At 37.3% G+C, this 21,054-nt stretch overlaps 1 protein-coding gene across 3 annotated transcripts in view; it reads left to right on the top strand.

The window, feature by feature from the left end:
• The first annotated feature begins 33 nt into the window (after nucleotides 1-33).
• Nucleotides 34-21,054, top strand: part of LOC113484284 (transcription initiation factor TFIID subunit 4-like) — a 148,929-nt gene continuing 127,908 nt past the window's right edge. For 2 of the 3 annotated variants that reach the window (XM_026856569.1, XM_026856571.1), the window contains exons 1-4: nucleotides 1,558-3,877; nucleotides 18,227-18,364; nucleotides 19,566-19,793; nucleotides 20,673-20,795. In XM_026856569.1, coding sequence (XP_026712370.1) covers nucleotides 3,707-3,877; nucleotides 18,227-18,364; nucleotides 19,566-19,793; nucleotides 20,673-20,795 — 660 coding nt within the window. In that variant the 5' untranslated portion in view covers nucleotides 1,558-3,706. Of the gene's footprint in view, nucleotides 159-1,557; nucleotides 3,878-18,226; nucleotides 18,365-19,565; nucleotides 19,794-20,672; nucleotides 20,796-21,054 lie in introns of those variants that run through there. The other variant, XM_026856570.1, reaches the window with a different exon arrangement.

Here is a 21,054-nt window from a genome sequence, read left to right on the forward strand (position 1 = left end):
TTTACCCTTTTTTTTTTTTTTTTTTTCTCTTGGCTGAGGGGTTTCTTGCCCCCAAAGTTGTCGTCTTCCCGCGGCTCGACGTGCTGGAAACAAAAGAAGAGGCACCTGTCTGAGGGCGAGGGCTGACAAACAGGCAGCCGTTAATGAGGATGTAATTGGTACGGGACGGGCAGTTGCTAATGCAAAGTAATTATGACTTGTTTTTTCTTAGGGAGAGAGCGGCTGTCACGGTAAGTTATTTTGTAATGGTGTGGTGAGCAGTTGTGCGCGAAATAAAAAGATGGGGTGTTAACTCAGGATAAGTTAATGTATGTTTTGAAGGACTCTATTTTCTGCTTTATTCTTCATGGTCTTGACAATTTTCCTTCTTCAAAGAGTGTCTTATGCCGTGAATCAGGTGGCAAGATACAGGCTAATTTGTGTCATTTAATCTGAAATTTTTAATTTCAGTAAGTGTGATGGTGTCATTCTCTTCTGTGTCTGGGCAGCCTTGACATCACTAGATTTTATTTCTGCCTCTGAAGTAACTGTTACATACTGTTGGTTCTTCTCTTAGTGTCTTACACTTCTAGTAGTGAAAGTGAAGTTCAGCAAGGTTGCTAAACTAACCAACACAGCATCCCTGTCATCCTAGTGATTCTTTCTCTAAGTGTATGTTGTTAGATATTTTGGAGGGTTCTGTGGCCCCCTACTTAGATTTTCATGTTGCAAAAAGTTGGGAACTTTGTGCCTTTTTGATTTAGGAGATGATTTAACATTTGAACTAATTTATTTTTTACTGTTAGTATCAACAGCTCGGTAATATGTGGAGCTATTGATGTAGTCTGAAATAACTTCTTCCACCATGTTTCTTAAAATGTTTGATAATTATTAGCTAAGCGAAGCAAAAACTTCACGGTGTAGAAGCTTGCTTCTAAGTGAACTTTTAGTGGTTGTGTATTTGGCCACAGTTTATGGAAGTCCTGATCCAGATTCTAATGCTCCAAACATAAAGCTCAGTGATTTTGTGAAGACCTAACTAACTTGCAACAGATGAGATGTTACTCTTCAGACTATATTAGTGTCTTTAGCCTGTGATTTCCCATTGTTAATCTGATAATTACTGTAAATGTGGTAGTGTGTATCATAACTTCGCGCAGTTTCTTGTGTTAATACTTTGTTCTGCTACTTAATTTTCAAACAGAAGGGAAAGGGGGAAAGAAGAGCCCTTGAAAGCACTATGGTCAGATTTGAAGTATTTAGTTAATGCTTCAAATATGGTCAAAGAAAAGTATTTAGTTAATAGTGTGGAAAGTTATAATCTGAATTTGATTTCATGAGAAGGTAGTTTGAAATCCATTAAATTTGCATAAACATGAAGATAGTATGTTCTAAAATGAAGTTACTCAGAAAATAAAGTATTTTTGAGGTTTTAAATTGGTGGATCAGTTATAATTAATTTTGAAACTCCCATATTGTAAATATCTGAGAACAGGATATTTTAACATATAATACTCGTAAATTGTGTATTTCATCTTTGTGTGGCTGACAGTAAGGAAAAATTAATCTCAAAATTTAACTAGATTCTAATTTCTACATATTGTTCAGAAAAAGAAATTTGAAGTCCTACAAACTGAATTAAAACATAATATTAATACATGAACATTTATGCATCTATAGTAGTAATTATGTCTGCAACTTCTATTGAAACTGTGGCATGTGTTGCAATTAATTTGTCCCTTCCATTCAAAATTTTTGTTCAGAATTTTAGGAAATTGGAAGATAAATTAACAACACACCTGTGAATCTGCATAATACAAATAGAATGTATATTTTTATAATGCGTGGTAGTCATTGCCCTGTGATGATTTTTATCTAAGGTTCACAACATAATCGGAGAAGTGATAAACTGTTTGGCTAGTTGGTAGTGTACTAATATTCACCTGTCCAGATGGTTTAGGAATGGCATATACCAAATACATCATCTGCTTACAGAATTTTCTACAAATATAAACCATGAGGTTTGGTTCTTAAAAATGGATAGCGGGCCTTAAAAGTTACCTTTTAAAAGAGATTTTATGGGCTTCTTTCAACTTTTCTTCTAAAAATTACTCTCTGGGCTTTGAAAGAGAGTCATGATCATGGCTTTTGGATGTGCTCCTTGCTGTAGCTCTCGATGCCTTTTACCTTAAAGCTTGATTCCCACAAATCTTTTGTTTGTAGTGGCAGAAATTTGCCTTCTGTTTGTGCTTCTAGCAGTGAAGGTTGACTGGGAGCACCTAAGACTATGTGAGTGAGGGCTTTTATTGGTGCTTCATCCCAGGTTTGTATTTCTATGTCAGAGACTGAAAGAAAGACTTTCTTGGTATAGGGTACTCCTGTAATCTGTTACTTGCTTGTTACAATAATGTTCAGATTTCTTTATCCTCAGGGAATGTTGCAAACTGTGTCTCTTTACTGAGGTGTTGTTTTGTTTTTTTTTCTGGCAAGTTAATAATTAGAAGTGTATGTATGCTTTTACCTTCTCCATTTTTCCTTGAAAAGTTAAAAAATACATATGACGCAATTTGCACATAGAGGTAAGTTGTAGAAACAATGTCTACTGACTGTTACCAACAGAATAAAAGTGACTTTCTAGATTCTTACTTTTTGGTTCTCCGGTAGTTGAAGGCAAAATTATTTTCTGTTTATAGACCCATTGTATCTTATCTAGGTTAAATTATTAAAATGTATTCTGGTACTATTTTAAAATAATATGGCTTAGGAACTGCCTCTTAGTTCTGAGTGAACTAGAGGGTGCACATTACATGCTTTGCAGCAATCTTGAATAAGTGTGAAGCTCCAGGAACCACTGTAGCTGCTGTCTCCCCTTTTCTAACCTGCTGATTGTGGAACTTAGGGCAAAACTTGGAGGCACAGTCTGTGTTATGTAGAAGGCCTCTATTTGTGAAATGTATTACTGGAAAATAATCTGAAAAAATTATCATTTACTTCCAGAAGGTGTTGTAAAACACTTGCCAAGTACTCTGATAATTTTAAAACAAAATTTCCTTTGGTGTTTTCCTAAAATACCTGCACTTGTATCATTTTGTGCTGAGGAATGGTTCTGTTGGTTCTCTGGGTTTGACGATATTTTTTTCTTGATGTCTAAACCACAGGTAGTGCCTCCCAATATGGTGATGGTGCGTACCAAATAAATTCATGTGTTAATTCTCATCAATTAACTATACCTCAAATATTGTATACTCAGAAATGTGTCTGGCCCAGTGTTTGCATGTACACATCCCCTAAAGCTGTTGTTTTAGTAAAGCTCTCATGTCATTGTCCCTGGTATGTTCATACTGAATTCTCAGTTACTGGATTATTGTTACAGTTTACTTTTAAGGAATATTTCCTTCTAAATTTATTCTTCTGACCCTGGCTAGACTGCTGAAAGTTCCTGTACACCTGTACACCCAAGTGACTGTTTTTGTCATCACTGTTACCCATAAACTGCAGTTATTTGAATTCCAAACTGAAGTGGGTATTAGGTTTTGTCTGCTAGTAGGGGCTCCTTTTCTTCTTTGAAATAAAATCTGTTACACCAGAATTAAAAAAAAAAACAGTATAAAGAAAAATGTACAGTGCTATACCTTAATTTTATTCTGTATTCTGTAGTTAGATAGTTATTCATGTATTATTATTCATATTATTCTTTATAGTTATTGTTACTTTGTTGTCACTAGGAATGGTCTTGGTGCGCACGGATGCTGGACAGCTTGTAATGGTGCCTCAGCAGGCTCTAGCACAGGCTCAAATGCAGGCTCAAGTACAAACGCAGGGACAGGGTCCTGCCAGCATTTCACCTAGACTTTCAGTGCCCACAACTGGCCCTGTTTTTCGCCTATCAGCAACTCAGGTATGTCTGGCTTGATTTCACTTTACTTTTGTTCATTATGTTTTCATCTGCCTTACAAGTTATTAACTTACATTTTTTTGCAAATGTTCTTTCCTCCCTTATTTTTTGTTGTGAAAACAGAAAATACTTATTCAAATGCAGTTTATCTTCTGAGGCAGAGGAATATTTTTTGTATTTCAGAAAAAAAAAAATCTATAAAGTCTCTCAAGACCTGGTTTCGACTGTGAGATCGTTGTAGGCCAGAAGGCTCAGTCTTAGCCAGAACTTACTTTGGACTGTACAGTACTGGTTCAGTAAGTGCCCCTTGTTCCTCTGAATCAGAAGCATTGTGAGATCCCAGCATGCTGAATGGATACACAGGATAGCTAGGTTTGACTAGAAACTAGAAAAGAAAAAGCTAAGCACATTCAATACAAGAATTTGCAATAATTAACTTTTCAAATGTACTTTATTCAAAATAAAGGTTTGATTCACCTCATTGTGTGATCTGTCTACACTTAAAGTTTTGTCTGTGTCATGACTACATTTCTTTTTTTATATGGATTGACACGATAACGTGCTTTCCTACCCCAAAGTCTTTAGTGGAGTGTGCTTATTTGAACTTAGATATGATTTATTTTCAAGGGTGAAGGTGTATTGTTCTTTAAACTACTTGCTAGGCTGCATTGGTTTGAAATTTTGTAGGGAGGCTGTTTAGCTTTAGGCCATTTGGGACGAGAGCTGAACTATCTGACTGAAATGTTGGGATGTTAGTACAGGGCAGCTGTGCCATAATAATAATAGGCAGAGTTTAAGGTAGTTTTGCTAAAGGTCTGTGTTTGCAGAAGTGCTAAGTAATTCTGAGTGGAAAGAGATGAAGAGGATGCCTTTATAATTTTTTAATTGATTGATGCTTGAAAAAAACATCTGTTTCCCCATATTTAACATCTGATTACTGTTCCATTATATGCTTTGTATCACACCATATTTATAGTCTAAACGATTAAGTTTAATTAAAAACTGAAAACAATTATAAACTTTTCAGAAGAGAAGGAAGCCAGAATAAAATCAAGAAATTGAAAATAAGTTAATAACATGAGGCAATCTAAAACACAGAATAGCCAACGAGAATGTAAGTTTTAGAAATGAGTGTCACTAGGAAGACTAGTTCAATGGACTGTGTCTCACAAAGGACATAAATAAAGGCCTGGAAACACTTGAAGTACTTCATTCTCTCACTAAAGAGGTAAGTGCTGTATTGGATGGAATTTGTAAAAGAACTCTTAGCAGAAAAGGCAGCTGTTTAATGTTTGAATTTGTGATATTTGGAAGGATAAGAAGACTTCAAAGATAAATGTATTTCAGGAAAAATAAACACAGAGATAAGCCTGTGTTAATTTCGAGATAATTTTTGCCTAGTTTAATGATGACAAAATTCTTGACAAGTTACTCTTCTGAGTTTGTATGTTTGTCTTTGGTTGTTTGGGGCTTTCTTTGTGAATAAGTACAATCAATTCTTTAGTAGTGACTACACGGGACTGTATAGAACACATTCTTATAGTGGATCCTGAGGTAAGGGCATAGTATAAAATGTAAAGCAGAAATTGTGGAGTGTGACTGTACCAAGAATATGATCTCAGTCTATTAAGATGAGTTAGTTTTAGCTGTTTCTGTTTCATACTGTTATTTTTCCTGTAACCTTAATTGCTGTGGCCAGCCATACAGAATTAAAATTCAGAGTGGAAACATTCATAGCAAGTTAAATATTGACAAATTGTCTGTAGTTTGAAAACGTTTAAGGAATGTACCTTTATTGTACATAGAATCTTAGGAAGCGTACAAAAATGTAGACTGACTGCTTGACTCTGTGTGTTCAGTCTTTATTAGAAGACTGGAGTTTGCATCCCAAAGTCAGCCCTAGAATATGTGTTGAGAGTTGATCATGTTGGCCTCAGCAGCTGTTCTCTAGTTTTATGAAACTGTTGAGGTTGCAGAAAGAGTATAATCTGACTTGCTGGATTTACATAAAAATGAAACTGTGAGGATACCTCATGTTCATGTGTTTGTAGAGATACCTAAAATCTGAAGGAGTTCAGGTGTTAGAAAGACATAATTGTTTTTGTTCAGGGTTCTGCCCAGGTAAATACCCTACTGCATTATAGATATTCCTTTATGCTCATTAGTGCTAATAAGCTCGCTGAGATTAGAGGAAACCAGCAAGGCCTTATGAATGATACATGCCTTACAGGATGCAAAATTTTGATTATTCTAGTGTAGTGGCATGAGAATCATGGCATTATAGCTTGTCAGGATTCATGTCTTTTGACACATCTTTGTGGTAGCTGCCCAAATGGTACTGCATCATTTTGCTACTTGTTGTAATTAACAAGGATAAGAAATAATAAATATTGTCCTTGGGAAATTTATATTGAACTTCCATAACTGCATGTGATCTACAGACTCTCTTCTTTCATTTTGGCAGTGCTTATGTTTTATATGTGTTTGACCTTAGAGTGTTCTTTAAAAATGATGGTTGACAGCCTTTTAAAAGGAGATTGTAAAGGCTTAAATTCTAAAGGTTTATTTTATCAGAACTAGACTTTTATGTGATTAGGTGGATGGTTTATAACCAGAGACTTATTCGTTGTTTTCTTGGAGGAAATGTCCAATCGCAAGTATTATGCTAAGGTTTTAAAAGTGTCAGTTTTTTATTTGAATAGTCATTATGAATAATCAAGAAAAGGGATCAAGTTCTAAAATACAGGAAATTGTGTGTAACGAAAAATATTTTTTCAGTGAGTTTATAATTAAGCTTTTTTCTTTCAAAATCAAATTCTGATGTGTCAACTAAAATTTAAAACGTATGAAAAATAACTGTCTTTTTTGTCTATAAAGTATGATCTTCAAAAGTCCTAGTCTCCACTGAGACTGAAACACAGAAGAATTGTGTGTGCCATTAGCTCAAGATGGACAGAATATAAACATTAGTTGCTTGAGTCCTGCAAAATATTTTGCAAGACTGATGAACATCGCAGGCTACGTGGCTTTAACCTCTTGAACATCATATACCTATCTCCAATATGTTAGTGGAATGATTGTTGTTTTACTCTGCAGAGCTAAAATTTACTATTATGGTTTTATTCTGTTACTTTAAGATAGCTTTATTTGGATTATAATGCAGGGTCTTTTAAATGTGTAGTATTTCGTGATGTGCTTCAGTCACTGAGTTTGTGTTTTACTCTATTTCACCTATGTAGAAAGCCTATACAGGTGGAAATTTGCAGTCTGCCATAAGTATTCTAGGAAATATATCTTATTATGAAGAATGTATCAGAAAGGCGTAGCTGTCATGCTTTGTAGGTATTGTGATTGCTTTTCTTCAGATTGTCCTCATTTCTAGCCAGTGTCAAATGTCACAAGTTACTCAGCCAAGTGATTGTTTTCAGTGTTAATTTGTCACTTTAAGTAATTACTGTGTTAAAGTGCATTATGAGCTATGTAGTGCAAAGTAAAACACAGGTTATTAAATAATATGCCAAAGAAGTTGCAAAAGCTGGCAGTTACTTTTGGCAACTCATTAAGTGTTGATAGTGATAACTGGAGAATATAAAATGAATTATGAATTACTTTGTTAAAATTTACAAGAAAGATTGTCTGAGGAATTACCAAAGCCTTCATCTAAATTTGAAAGCTCTTTTGAATCTATCCCATTGGCATCTCTTTCAGAAAAGGAGGAGGGGAAAATGTTTTCAATGTTCTTAAATGAGTTTGACTTGATCAGTATGTACTGAGCTGCCCAGGTTCTAAACTGCTTCTGCAGCCCAGTAATGCAAGATTTTCTTCCCATATCCTAGTGCCATCATTTGCTAGATCTTCTCCCAGCTGTTCAGGAGGAAAACGAATCAGGTTTCCCATGGAAATTCCTTTAGCTTCAGCAGCCAGGCTTATATCCAGGACAGCATGTGAGGAAAAAGCCACCTCTCTCTAGGAACAGTGGAAGCTGATGAAATACAGAAAGGGTAGTCAGTTTTCCCTTAGGATTTAGTACATGGGTCTAGGATGCTTTCCTTAAAGACAGTGGCTTTATCCTTACATGTTGCATTGCTGAAGGTTCAGGAGTCAAATATCTGTATACACTAGTATTTACCTTTGTAGGGAATTGATATAGCTATCTCTCTTCCCTTCCTAATTTTTTTTAAAAAATACATTTTGATTGCAGTGCCAAACACAAAAGTTCAGAAAGATTAAGATACATAACTTTCTGTTCATCCTACATTAATCTCTTCTGTACATGTGCAGTGAATTACAGTCTTTGCATGATAAATGCACAAAGATAAAAGCTTCAGCTAGGCAATCAAGGCACACAGTTGATGTTGTGCAGCAGACTTAAATCTCATGCTGCTTACATTTCGAGTGTTTGGCTTTGCTATTTGTTTTATTGTTTGACTGGTATAGTTTATAATACCTTTGTGTCATTTTTTGCAGCTTTTAGGAGTAGAGGATGTAAGCAGATGTTGTATAGCTTTGGGGATAGTTTTGTGTTAGGTTCTTGGAAGAAGAGAGGCACATCCATTTTGAAAGGAAGACGGGTTCTTCTCGACTCTTAGGTGGGGTAGTCTTTGATTAAACATTCAGTTATGCTCCTCTCAATTGATGCTGTGCAAAATATGAATAAAATTTGCTTGTTTCAATTCCTGGTGGAATTCTGGAAAACTGGCTAATTGGGATAAGCAAGTACCTTGTAGGAAGGGTCTCAGTTCTGATCAGTTTAATGCCAAGATCAAAGGCTCTGGAGCATGGGCGTGATGTCTGAAAGCACAGTCAGAACTAGTGAAATGGTTTCGGTCAAAAGAATCAGAATCTGAAGAGAGAAAAGAAAGCAGCAATTGAGAAAAGTACCTGTAGATGTACTTGATATTTTAATGATCTTTAAATTTACAGTCTTTCTGCTTTCTTTAAAATATTCAATAAAACCATGAATAGATATAAATTGTACCATGTAACAGTTTAGGTCCAATTATGTGATTATAGCGGATGGTATTAACTACAGCTAAATATGTGGTTTGGGTTTTTTTAGGGAAAAAATATTGCAAAATATTCAGATATATAAAACCAAAACAGTTTTCATATTGTGAATATAAATTTATCAGTGCAGCTATGAGAGTCTGGCCTTTTAAAAATCGGTACCTCATGTTTTACATGGAAGTACTCAGACTTCCATGACTATTATACTGTAATACAATCTTTTGATGCATTAAGGAGTGCAGTTTTGATGTGCTGTGAATACTTTTTCAGTGGTAACATGCTTGTTTGAAAAAACATATTTAATGAAATTTTAAAAAGATTTGGATGTTTAAAGTAAACATTAGTGTGAGCTAACTGTGCATCATTTCAACTGAACAATTTCATCTTCATGATCTGGACGGGCTGGAGCGATGGGCTGAGGCCAACTGGGGGAGTTTCCATAAGGGCAAATGCCGGGGGCTGCCCTTGGGCCACAACAACCCCCAGCAGGGCTACAGGCTTGGGGAGGAGTGGCTTGAGAGCTGCCGGTCAGAGAGGGACCTGGGGGGTGATTGACAGCCGGCTGGACAGGAGCCAGCAGTGTGCCCAGGGGGCCAAGAAGGCCAATGGCATCCTGGCTTGTGTCAGCAATAGCGTGGCCAGCAGGGACAGGGAAGGGATCTGACCCCTGTGCTCGGCACTGGTGAGGCCGCCCCTCGATTCCTGTGTCCAGTTTTGGGCCCCTCACTACAAAAAGGCCATTGAATGACTCGAGCGTGTCCAGAGAAGGGCAACGGAGCTGGGGCAGGGTCTGGAGCACAGGTCGTACGGGGAGCGGCTGGGGGAACTGGGGGGGTTTAGTCTGGAGAAGAGGAGGCTGAGGGGAGACCTCATGGCCCTCTACAGCTCCCTGAAAGGAGGGTGCAGAGAGCTGGAGATGAGCCTCTTGAACCAAGTGACAAGCGATAGGACAAGAGGGAATGGCCTCCAGTTGTGCCGGGGAGGTTTAGACTGCATTTTAGGAAGTATTTCCAGAAGGGTTGTCAGGTGCTGGAATGTGCTGCCCAGGGAGGTGGTGGAGTCCCCATCCCTGGAGGTGTTTAAGAGTCGGGTTGACCCAGCGCTGAGGGATCAGGTGGAGTTGAGAACGGTCAGTGTTAGGTTAATGGTTGGACTGGATGATCTTCAAGGTATTTTCCAACCTACATGATTCAATGATTTTAGTTTCCTTTTATTTTTTGATTGACATTAATTTTATCTGAAAAAAATATTTTATGAAAAAAAATAATGTTGCCTGTCTGCTATATGATCTTAGTTAAGGTACAGGATTTTTAGGAAACAAGCTGTAATCTGAAGGAACTTTGGTTGATCTTAGAAGAATCTGGAACAGAACTTTTCTGTTATAAGCAGGTCAAATAAGCCTGGGTTTACTTGCATTACTGTATTCATCAGAGATAATAAGTAAATTCAAAAGTCTTTTAAAACCGATTATTTAGATTGCATTAGATTTTTTGCCTGCATATCTTGTTTTGAAGCTTATACTTGTGAAATTATCAAAAATAGGTAGGTGCTGCCATCTAGTTTTTCTTTGCTGTGTTTCTTCTGTTTATCTACATTTTTCATTTGTACAGTTCATGTCTTTCATGCTTTAGATGCAGAGTTTGTTTGCTGCTTTTCAGTATCTTAATACCCAGTTGTGTTTACATTTACAACCAAAAAGCAAAAAAGAAGTTACTTATTTTAAATTATTTTAAATTAAAATCAGTTTGTGTTAGTTACAAAAGTAAAGTACTGCTGTACACCAAGAATATAAAGTGAGTATCATACAGGAAGAATATTTTATTATGGACTATCTGTTATCAGAACTTACAAATCAGGTGAAATAGTATATATTGGAATTTTCACGAGACTGTTGCTGAAAATGGATTTGGTCTTAATGTTGACTAATGTTTTTATTTCAGGTTTGATCCAAAATGTGTTAAATGGTGTTGTATTTTTTTAGGGATCATAATTGGTAATGTAAAGTTATGTGTAAAGTTCGATGGTTTAGTCCAAATATTTAGACACATAAGTAGGCTACTTAACAATTCTTCTGCTACAAATATGATTACCGAGCACTTGAGTTTTGTTTTCATTGCATAAATAGTTCAATCTGCACCAATGTAGGCATTTTTCTAACCTCTGCTCTTCATATTTTCAAGTTCATGATATAAACTTTACTGATGTGTTTTCTGTGTTCTGGTATTCACTTTAAGTTTCACTTTACCATCCTTTTTTAAAATGAGAAAAAGAAAAAATTCTTTTGAACTTGTGAAAGTGCTGAATCACCTGCTCTGGAAGTGGCTGTATTTTTGCTGTAAAATATGCTCAATGCAGGTGTTATAATCAGACAAAGCCAATTTTTATAATTTTTTTTTTTTTTTTTTATTTGGGTTCAATGGATTGAGGGTGGGAAGCAATAGGCAAAGCAGCGCTGGGTGCATGGAGAGCCGCAGCTCTGCCACACGCACGCCGAGTTCCAAAAAGCAGCAGTTTTTGTACTCTTGTGCCATCGTCTTTAATCAATCTCCTCCTGTCAGAGAGTTGTCCTGCTCTTTCCCATTGGGTCGTTCGGCTTGCTGGGGTGCATGTCCTCCTCCTCTTGGGTCTTTTGAAAGTCTCGAAGCCTTGGTCTCTTGGCACGCTTTTCTCCTATTGGATCTTTTAAAAGCCTCGTGATCCCGTCCTTTTGGTGGGATCCCGTCCTTTTCTTCAACAGCAGTTCCATGTCAGCTCTAGGTGGGGTTTCTGAGACAGGGTTACGTTGTTCCAATCCGAATGGCACACTTTACATTTAATTGTCTAACATTTACAGATCGTTCAAGTGTACCTACCCCCTTGCCCAGCCTAGCAAATTAGTTACAATAGTTTTATTACAGTACCCGCCTTGCTTAATTTAGCAAATTAGTTACAATAGTTTATTACACAGGCAATAGCAGCTTAGTCTTTGCCATCACATGTGATGTCCAGAGCAGTTCTAAACCTGGCTGACGTTTCACAAGCTGCTGTTCTGCTAAAGCAGAACCTTTCAAATCTGAGATAGTTCTGATAATATGCAATGCCCGTGTTTTCAGCAGTGTTTGTATTTTTATGTAGCATTTTGATAATTTTTTCTCATTTATTGATCTATTTTTTTACTGTTTTTCACACCTTTCTGCTTTTCTGACAAATGCTTGTTTCAGTTTTTGCAGAAATTTTAAATGAATTGATAATTTTTTGTGTACCCAAGGTACATTACCATTAATATCATATAAGGTGTTCTATACTATTTCTTTTGTACAGACAGTTTTTGAGCTACTTTTGCAATATTCTGGAGAAGACATCTGTGTTAGCAGGGCAGGTAGGTTGGAAGGTCAGAGAAAGTAAATATGTGTGGTTTCAACTGTGCTTTAACCACAAAGCCATTTTCCTTCCTTTCCTTCATGGTGAGTCAGTCTTTTCTATATAAGCAGATAGTAAGTTCTCACTATAAATTCTACTGTTTACATTTTCAAAGCATAAACATATTTTTTAAAACTTCTTAGGAGGCACTCAAATGTTTGTAAGGCTGTAAAATTAAACATGCAAAGATTAGCAAGTGCTATAAAGAAGGTTCCTGAGCGATGTAATAGTGGCTCCCATGTGCATACACATTATGCTGCATGACCACATACTACTGTTGTTTTTAATTTCTAGAGTGTGTAGTCTGGGCAGTTGTAATTAATGACGAATTATGTAATATTTTTTCTCCCCTGTTCAGTGGGTTGCTTAAGGCTTATTTGCTGCATACTATCTAAGCCCCCCTCTGAAGTGGGAATTAATAACCAAGTAGTTTTTTTGTGACGCTTATTCCTATAACAACTTCCTCAACAATGCAGTTAAGGGGATTATTAGCCTCTTTTTTTAAAGTAGAAAACAGAGCCTAATTGTCTCTATTTTAAATTTAAATTAAAAATACTGCTTAATTGTTTGTGTTTAGTTTGACTTCATTGTCTTTAGTTGCAGCCATGACCACTCCTGTCACACTTGTTAGGGTTTCTGCCTCCAGTCATTTTCTGCAGTTGTGTGCAAATGTCAGTTTTTTAAAGGGTTAGTACTTTGGCTCAATTTAGCTGTATTTTTACGAGAGTGAAAAAAACCAAATCTCCAGTGGACAAATTGATCTGGATCTGATGTTTAAGTGCATGTTCCAGATGAACCGTAACCAAAAGAATGGAGAGGCAGTCAATAAGCATATGAAGTTTCTCCATGAACTCTTCAGAAGTTTAACAGACTCTTAAGTATTGGAAAACAGAGTTTGGTAATGGGGAGTGTTATGATACCTTAATACCAGCCATGCCTATAAGAAAGGTTGTATAAATTAGTTACTCTAAAATGATGTGGTGGGTTAACCCTGACTGGACACCAGGTGCCCACCAAAGCTGCTCTATCACTCCCTCTCCTCAACTGGGCAGGGGAGGGAAAATGTAACAAAAGGCTTGTGGGTCAAGATAGGGACAGGGAGAGACCACTCACCAGTTACCATCATGGGCAAAACAGACTTGAGTTGGGGAAGTTAGCTTAATTTACTTCCAATCAAATCAGAGTAGGATAATGAGAAATAAAATCTTGAGCCCCTTCCCCCCCCACCCCTCCCTTCTTCCCAGGCTGAACTTTATTCCTAATTTCTCTGCCTCCTCCCCACCAGTGGTGCAGGGGGACAGGGGTTGGGGGTCGCAGTCAGTCCATCACCTGTTGTTTCTGCTGCTCCTTTTTCTTCAATGGGAGGACTCCTCACACTCTTCCCCAGCTCCAGCGTGGGTCCCTCCCACGGGGTGCCATCCTTTAGGCACAGACTGCTCCAGCGTGGGTCCCCCACGGGGTCACAAGTGCTGCCAGCAGTCCTGCTCCACTGGGCTCCTCCCTCCATGGGCCACAGGTCCTGCCAGGAGCCTGCTCCAGCCTGGGCTTCCCACGGGGTCACAGCCTCCGTCAGGCACATCCCCCTGCTCCGGCGTGGGGTCCTCCCCGGGCTGCAGGTGGGTCTCTGCTCCCCCATGGACCTCCCTGGGTGCTGCACCATGGCCTGCAGGGGAATCTCTGCTCCAGCATCTGGAGCGCCTCCTCCTCCTCCTCCTTCACTGACCATGGTGCCTGCAAAGTTGTTTCTCTCACATCCTCTCTCTTCTCTGCTGCAGTTGCTGTTGTGGAGGTTTTTTTCCCCGTTTCTTAAATATGTTATCTCAGAGGTGCTACCACCATCACTGATAGGCTCAGCCTTGGCCAGCAGTGGGTCAGTCTTGGAGATGACTGGCATTGGCTCTGCCAGACATGGGGGAAGCTTCTAGCAGCTTCTCACAGAAGCTCCACCCCTGTAGCCCTGCCACTACCAAAACCTTACCACGCAAACCCAATACAAATGGGGTACCAGATTTGACGTTTAGCCTATGCTTCTGCCAGTGTATGCAATCCCACTTTAGTTTTCTCTCTGTTAAACAGTCTTCTATTGTTTGAGGCATCAGGGCATTTTAGCATGACCTGTTTGGTCTGTAAGAAGTCTTCTGGATTAATGAATAAAATAGTTTTATTTTGGATTCTGCAAATTTAAATCTAAACTTTAAGGTCATATTCGGCTAAAATTGAGTTTTTCATTATACCTAGTGAAGCCATGTATTGGAAGACACAGAAAGAGGTGTCATGATGTGTATCATGATAAGCTTGCTGCTGCTTTTGTATTAATGTTTGTTCAAAAGCTCTTGGTGTATTTTCCTTTTGTGGTTGATAGCGGCCATGTTTATTGAAAGGACTGATCATGAAAAATATATGCAATATAATCATCAAAAGTAAGCTCTCTTGCTTTGTAGTGCAGGCTGTGTTGCTGGTACCCTGAGCGTTCATCAGTAGGTGGTACTATAATACAAGATACAAGTATACCACAAACCTATTTCCAAGGATTTACATACATCAGTGTACTGACCTGTGGCAGTTTAAATTGCCTTGATTTTATAAAGCTGTGAATACACAATACAATCCGTAAAATTGGTGTAGTTCTGTTTTGGCAGCGACAGATAGTCCCTGGATATTTTGGCGTATTTTCTCTATATTCAAGTGGCCTGCTTTTTCAAATGCAGCCTTGTATATTCCTTCAAATAGAGAGGTAGCTTGTTTGTGCACAGCAGGTACAATGTGCTTCTTTCCTGTTCATGCCTTGATCTTTGCCTCTCTATTCATGTGTCCAGAGCTCTGGGGAGAAGGTCTCCATAGGAAGGTGAAGATGTAGTTATTTAGGGAGTGAATTTATAGGACACAGAGTAATTCCACACGGACTTCTTCTAATGTGCCTGTGTGGAAGTGACTTGTAGTACCCTGAAACCGGAGTCACTTGCATTATCTGTGTGACTTGTGAAGGCAGAATGAACCTTGGGACATCCCCCCTCCAAGCTGGCCAGACATGAGCCAGATCCATTCTGAAATCCTTATTTCAGTAGTAGCGCTGTGCTGTGCTGGGCTTACAATTTCTAATTTCTCTGTGTGGACAGAGCCAGTGCAAGTCTGTATACAAAAGGCTATCTTAAGCATCCTCAAGTGTCCCCATAGAGATGGGTGGTGGATTACATACAGTATTCATTCATGTTCTAGTTTCCTGCCTGTTAATGTCTGAGTATAGGGAGAAAGCCTCCTAAACATTACTTTAATGTATTTTGGAAATGTAAAAATATGTGATGTCTTATGAAAAATAATAGTTACATTTGAAAATATATTCCTTACATTTGAAAATATATTCCTTACATTTGAAAATATATTCCTTACATTTGAAAATATATTCCTTACATTTGAAAATATATTCCTTTCTGAGCCTCTCTTGGTAATTTTGGAGTTTAACAGCACCGTACCAAACCTTAGCAGTTTTCTTTAAAGACCATCATGAATTCTCTTAGATTGTTCCAGTAGGAGCTTGACACATGAGATTTATCATTTTTTATATAATGTTGATAACTTTTGTTTTCTTTTTGACGGATTTCTCATGAGATCTGTTTACAACTTTCTTTTCGTAGAAAACATAGCTATTTGTTTCTAAATAGTTTTTACCAGGTCTTTTTGAAGCATTTGTGTTGGGAGTCCTTGTAGTGTCTTTTGGCAACTTGTAGATGTCATTTGAAGATCATTTCCATGATACTTAAGAATTTGTCTAGGCTAGTTCCTTGTTATGTTTCTCATCCAGTCATTTCGTACTTAACCTTTCTAACATTTATGAGTTTTGGAACCACATTCGTAAACTGTTGTGTTACTTTCTTTGCAGTTCTTTGGTAGTAAGTCTTTTTCTTCATATCCAACACGTTAATAGATTTTACAGCCATTTTGTATCAAAGGCTTTTGTCACTATTGATTTTTAAAACCAAGGGTGAATTTAGTCTTCATGTTGCAGAGTTTGCTCCTGTGGTCTGGCACAGTGGAATACATTTGTATTTGGATAGTACACTGTTACAATACTGAAATTTGATATTTTAATTATATGCAGTTTTGGTTTCAAGTACGTTGCTGTGATGAATCATGAGCATTTATTAGCTGAGAAAAATTCTCTTGCTAGCAGCCTGAGCTATGTATTCACATTCCTCTTTCTTGGAACTGAGTGGCTGCCAGAAGTTTGCCTGATTATCTGCTTGCTTTGTAAATCCTCACCTCTGGAAGCACTTACTGACAAAAAGAGGGCAGGTATCACAGGCCTGCTGTATTTTTTAGGTTGGAAACATTGATTATAAGCAAATGAACAAGATAGATAGTATTTATGTTTTTAAATGCAAGGATTTCTCAGGTAAATACAATTTCAGTCAACCGGTATTTTAAGAAAATCAAAGCAAGTGATCTTCTTTACAATGGAGAAAAGAGGTATGGTATTTAAAAACTGAAAAAGCTTATAGGATTCTTCTTCCAAAAATCCAGACAATTCTACCTATTCATGATGATACTGTTTATTGCCTTCAGGCTGTCTCAGTGTGGAAGACATCCCTAGTCAAGATTTTAAAAATCTTGAAAGCTATCCAAACAAAAAAAAAAGTTTTGTTCAGATGTCGGGTAGATTTTTATTTTTTTTTCCCCCTTTTTTTTCACCAAGTACAGAAGATTGATATCCAGTAGATTATGTTGCTAGACTGATGGGTAAGGAATGCTTGGGGCTTTGAATGCCTGCCTAGGCCTCTGTTCCTTTTGGAGATCTCTTAAGTATACTGGATATTCTTTGAAGAAGTATTTTATGTAGGCTTAATAGACAATGTAAGAATATAAAATAAGATATTCTTTATAAAAATATTAATTATAAAGACATATAATTTAAAATGTAAATCAAGGAAAGTAAGTTTTATCTTGTGCTAAAAGAATATTGTCCATGATTTACTACTCCAGCTGCTTACAAAATTTGTCTTTTCTAAGTATGTGTTTGGATGCAAATTTTAATAAATGCAAGTTATAAGAGACCAGTGAGACCTCTGTTTTTAATAATGAGTGGTTCTCTTTTTGTCATAGTTACCATATTGTCTGCTGTATTTCTTCCATAATGGTATTTACATTGCTATAGAGTTAAATAACTTTCCTGGAGACATTTTTTTATTCTTAAATCTTGTCTCTTTATATGATGGTGATTTCGATCTCCCAATTAAAGGAAATTACAAAACCAGTTCATATGTTTGTTGCATGAGACAAATTTACTGAGTTGTAGAGTATGCCACTGTGTGAAAAGCTGTAAGCCAGTCATTTTCCTTTGTCTGTACTTAAAATTCCAGTTGCTGTCTAGTTACAGACTGTGAGTTCTCTGACAGTCTCCAAACACTTAGACTTAATTTCTGTGCCAGTTAGCTTCTATATAATTTAAATCTAAATATAATTTAAAGTTTCTATATAATTTAAATTTAACATGAAATAATTTTGAAAATATTTTTCTGCTGTCTGAATTTTCTCTCCATATTAATTTTCTTCAAGGAAAAGCACTAGAACAGGCCAGTAAATACGAAAAGGACCAACATGTGTTACTGCCAGTTATAAACTCAAATATTGATGAATACTGACAGGTAGATACCACAACTGAACTAATACGTTGAGGTAACATCAGTTTTTTTGCAAGTTACATTCTATTTTTTCTAATCTTTTCCACATAGCTATATGAGAAATAGCTTTTAGGAGGAGTATAACAAACATATAATTGAACATAAAAAAACTTGGTTTTACGTTATTTGTGAATATTTAAGAACATATTATTGGGTTTGATTCTTTTGCAGCATTAATAATGATTATTCATGTAATCACCATTATTAAAAAGCCTCAGAAATCAAGTTACTAAGGAGGAAAAAAGTAAAATGCTTATTTTTCCTTTATTAGCAACCAACTTCTGTAGCCACATCTACTGTCCGCCTAGGACTTCCAGTGCAAGCCAAAGTTGTTCAGTCAACTGGTACATCCGTCAGTGCTACACCTGCTGCGACACTGCCAGGAGGCTCTGTTCTTTCACATACCACGGTAAGGAGTGAGAATGTAAAAAGCAAAAGATAGGTGAAGAAAAGGATGTTTGTAATTATATGTTCTTTCAAAAATGAATTTTAATGTTCATATGTGTGCTTTATCGCAAATGTAATCCCAGAAATTAATAATGAATGTGTAGTCAGACTGTGTTATGCAGGTGCTGAGTGATAGCCTAGATCTTATTTTCTACTCTTTCTAGATGAGAAACAATTTGGGGGTAGTTAAGCTTTTTCTTTTAAAAAAAACCCCAAACTTGTATCAGCTGGATTTATAAATACTGTTTCAGTGGTGGACGTGCTGCACTATATTTGTCCTGTGTTGAGAGCTGTGGTATGTGCTGTGTGGTCCCCAGTGCTGCCAGATCCAGGGCATCACCTGTGGCGTGGCAGTGCAGGTGCCTGGGTTAGCTTGTACTGCATCTGTGCCCGAGACAGGGCAATGCTCTGCAGTCATGCGGATTTGGAGGTCCTGGTAGCTCCCACTCAGCCTGTTACGCTGTGGGGCTGAGCTCTCTAGCTTCTGCAGTCCTGTGTGGTGTGTGTCTGCGTGAGACTTTTTGGCACTTGGAAGAGTGGCCTACTAGGTCAGCTAAAGTGTGAGAGCTGAACTGGAAGGGGCGGTGTGTGTGCATGTGGTGCTCTGTGCAGCCTGATAAGCTTTCCAGCCTTCTAAGGCTGAGGAGTGTGCAGCACGGTCTTTGTGTGTGCCACAGCTAGGTCCAGGAAGTTTTATTTGCTAGGGCTGTACACTGCATATATGCTGCTTCTAGGCACAGATTAGGTTGGGAAGCTGTGTTAGTGCGTTTGTGTCATCTGGATCTGAACTGTCACTGTAACTGAGGTATAGATAATTGTAAACCTGATGACATGACCACAAGCAGGGGGAACTGACTTTTCTGTATTAAGGGCCAAATTTACAGAAAGCTGAGTTACAGAAGTCTCATCATCATGGTGATCTTAAAGGCAATAATAGCAACTCAGTTTTTGGTGGTACATTTATTTTGGTAGTAAAAAGAAATTTAAATGAGGACTTTCACTGTTCAGTAAAGGATGACAAAATTAGGGTTATAATAAGTAAAAATGGTTTTACTTTGTCAGTAAGGGTGTATTTGAAAGGAAACAAGTGGTTTTTTTTCAGGTTGAGTAAAAGAATTAAAGGAAGATAGTTACCTTTGTTTTTCAATGTGAAATATTAATAGGTATCAGTAGCTATGACGAGCACTCAAAATTTATTCAAGACAACAGTAGCAACTGGAACATCAGCTTCTCAACAACCTGCAGTAATTACTGGTGGACAAACTCAAGCTTCAGCACAAAACCAGGGTCAGCCCCGGCTGCCGCTTCCACCTCATACAACAGCACAAGTACCAGCACAGCCCCAGGTCATACCAAGCTCTCCTGTACCTGGAACTACAGTTGTATCACAGGTAAGTTTTGAAATACTAGATACTTGGTTTTCTTAGTACTTTATGAACTTCTCAGGTCTGTTCAGAAGCTGAAGGAACTTCATGCAAGCACACTTTCCGTGGTGGAACAAATGTATTGCAAACAAGAAACCCTTTCCCTCATCTCAACTAAATGGGATACAGATTTTGAGAAGGAGGAAGAACACTTCCACATCCTGCCATGTATGTGTCAGTAGTGAAACAATTATTCTGTTCTGTAGACAGAGCAGTCAGGCCTTCAGTCTATGGACTTCATTATTTTCATGTTGCTGGGCCTCAAAACTGTGGTTACACTCAAGTGTAAAATTTCTGTTTCTTGGAGTAATTATTCCATATAAAAATAATGGCTTGAAAAAATTAAAGCATCTGTTTTCCTACTGAGGAAGAAAATATTAGATATGATGATGTTTGAAGACTATTTCTAATTTGATTTTACTGCTGTAGTTGCTTTGTACAAAAACATACTGAATCCATAATTTAACAAATTAAGATATCTTGGGAAACATTGTATATTGGGTATTTGGCATCTCACAGGAGAATGCACCTCCAACAAATCGTTGTCTTCTCATATTTAAGGTTCTTTTTATCAAAACAGTATAAAATATTAAATATATTTCTTTCATTGATTTTTTTTTTTTGATGTTAGTGTTTGTGAGGTATGATGTTCAGTTGCATAAAGAAGTGAAGAAGGTATCAGGTAACTAGCAGCCGTTGTAAAATGGCTGCAGAAACTTTTTTAATATGTTCTGTCTGAATTAGAACAATGTTGTAATTTTCCCTATTTATAGTAATCAGAGCATGCATTGATTCTGATTGTAAAATATCATGGATCTGATATTTGTTTTCTTTGTTTTTTTTCAGGAAATGCAAGAGAATGTGAAAAAATGCAAAAACTTTTTAGCTACCCTTATAAAACTTGCTTCTCATAATTCACCATCTCCAGAAACGTCCCGTAATGTGAAAGCTCTGGTTCAAGATTTGTTGGTAAATATTTAGTTATCTTTCATTTTGTCTATTAAGCTTGTTGTTTACTTATGCTGAAAATTATTGCTTTGAGTTTAACAATATTTTTTTTTTCTGTAATGAAAGTGAAAGGAGTTGGGCTGCATCAAAATGCAAATATTCTGCATGTTACATATCTTCAAAAATCTGTTAAAGGTAGGCTTTCTCTTAGTTTCAAAAGGGGAAATATGACAGAGTATTTAGTATGCATTCATCAAAAACTTTCTTGTTTTGATGGATT

This window comes from Athene cunicularia (genome assembly GCF_003259725.1).
Source record: "Athene cunicularia isolate RWA chromosome 11 unlocalized genomic scaffold, athCun1 chr11_part1, whole genome shotgun sequence".
NCBI classification, from domain to species: Eukaryota; Metazoa; Chordata; class Aves; order Strigiformes; family Strigidae; genus Athene; species Athene cunicularia.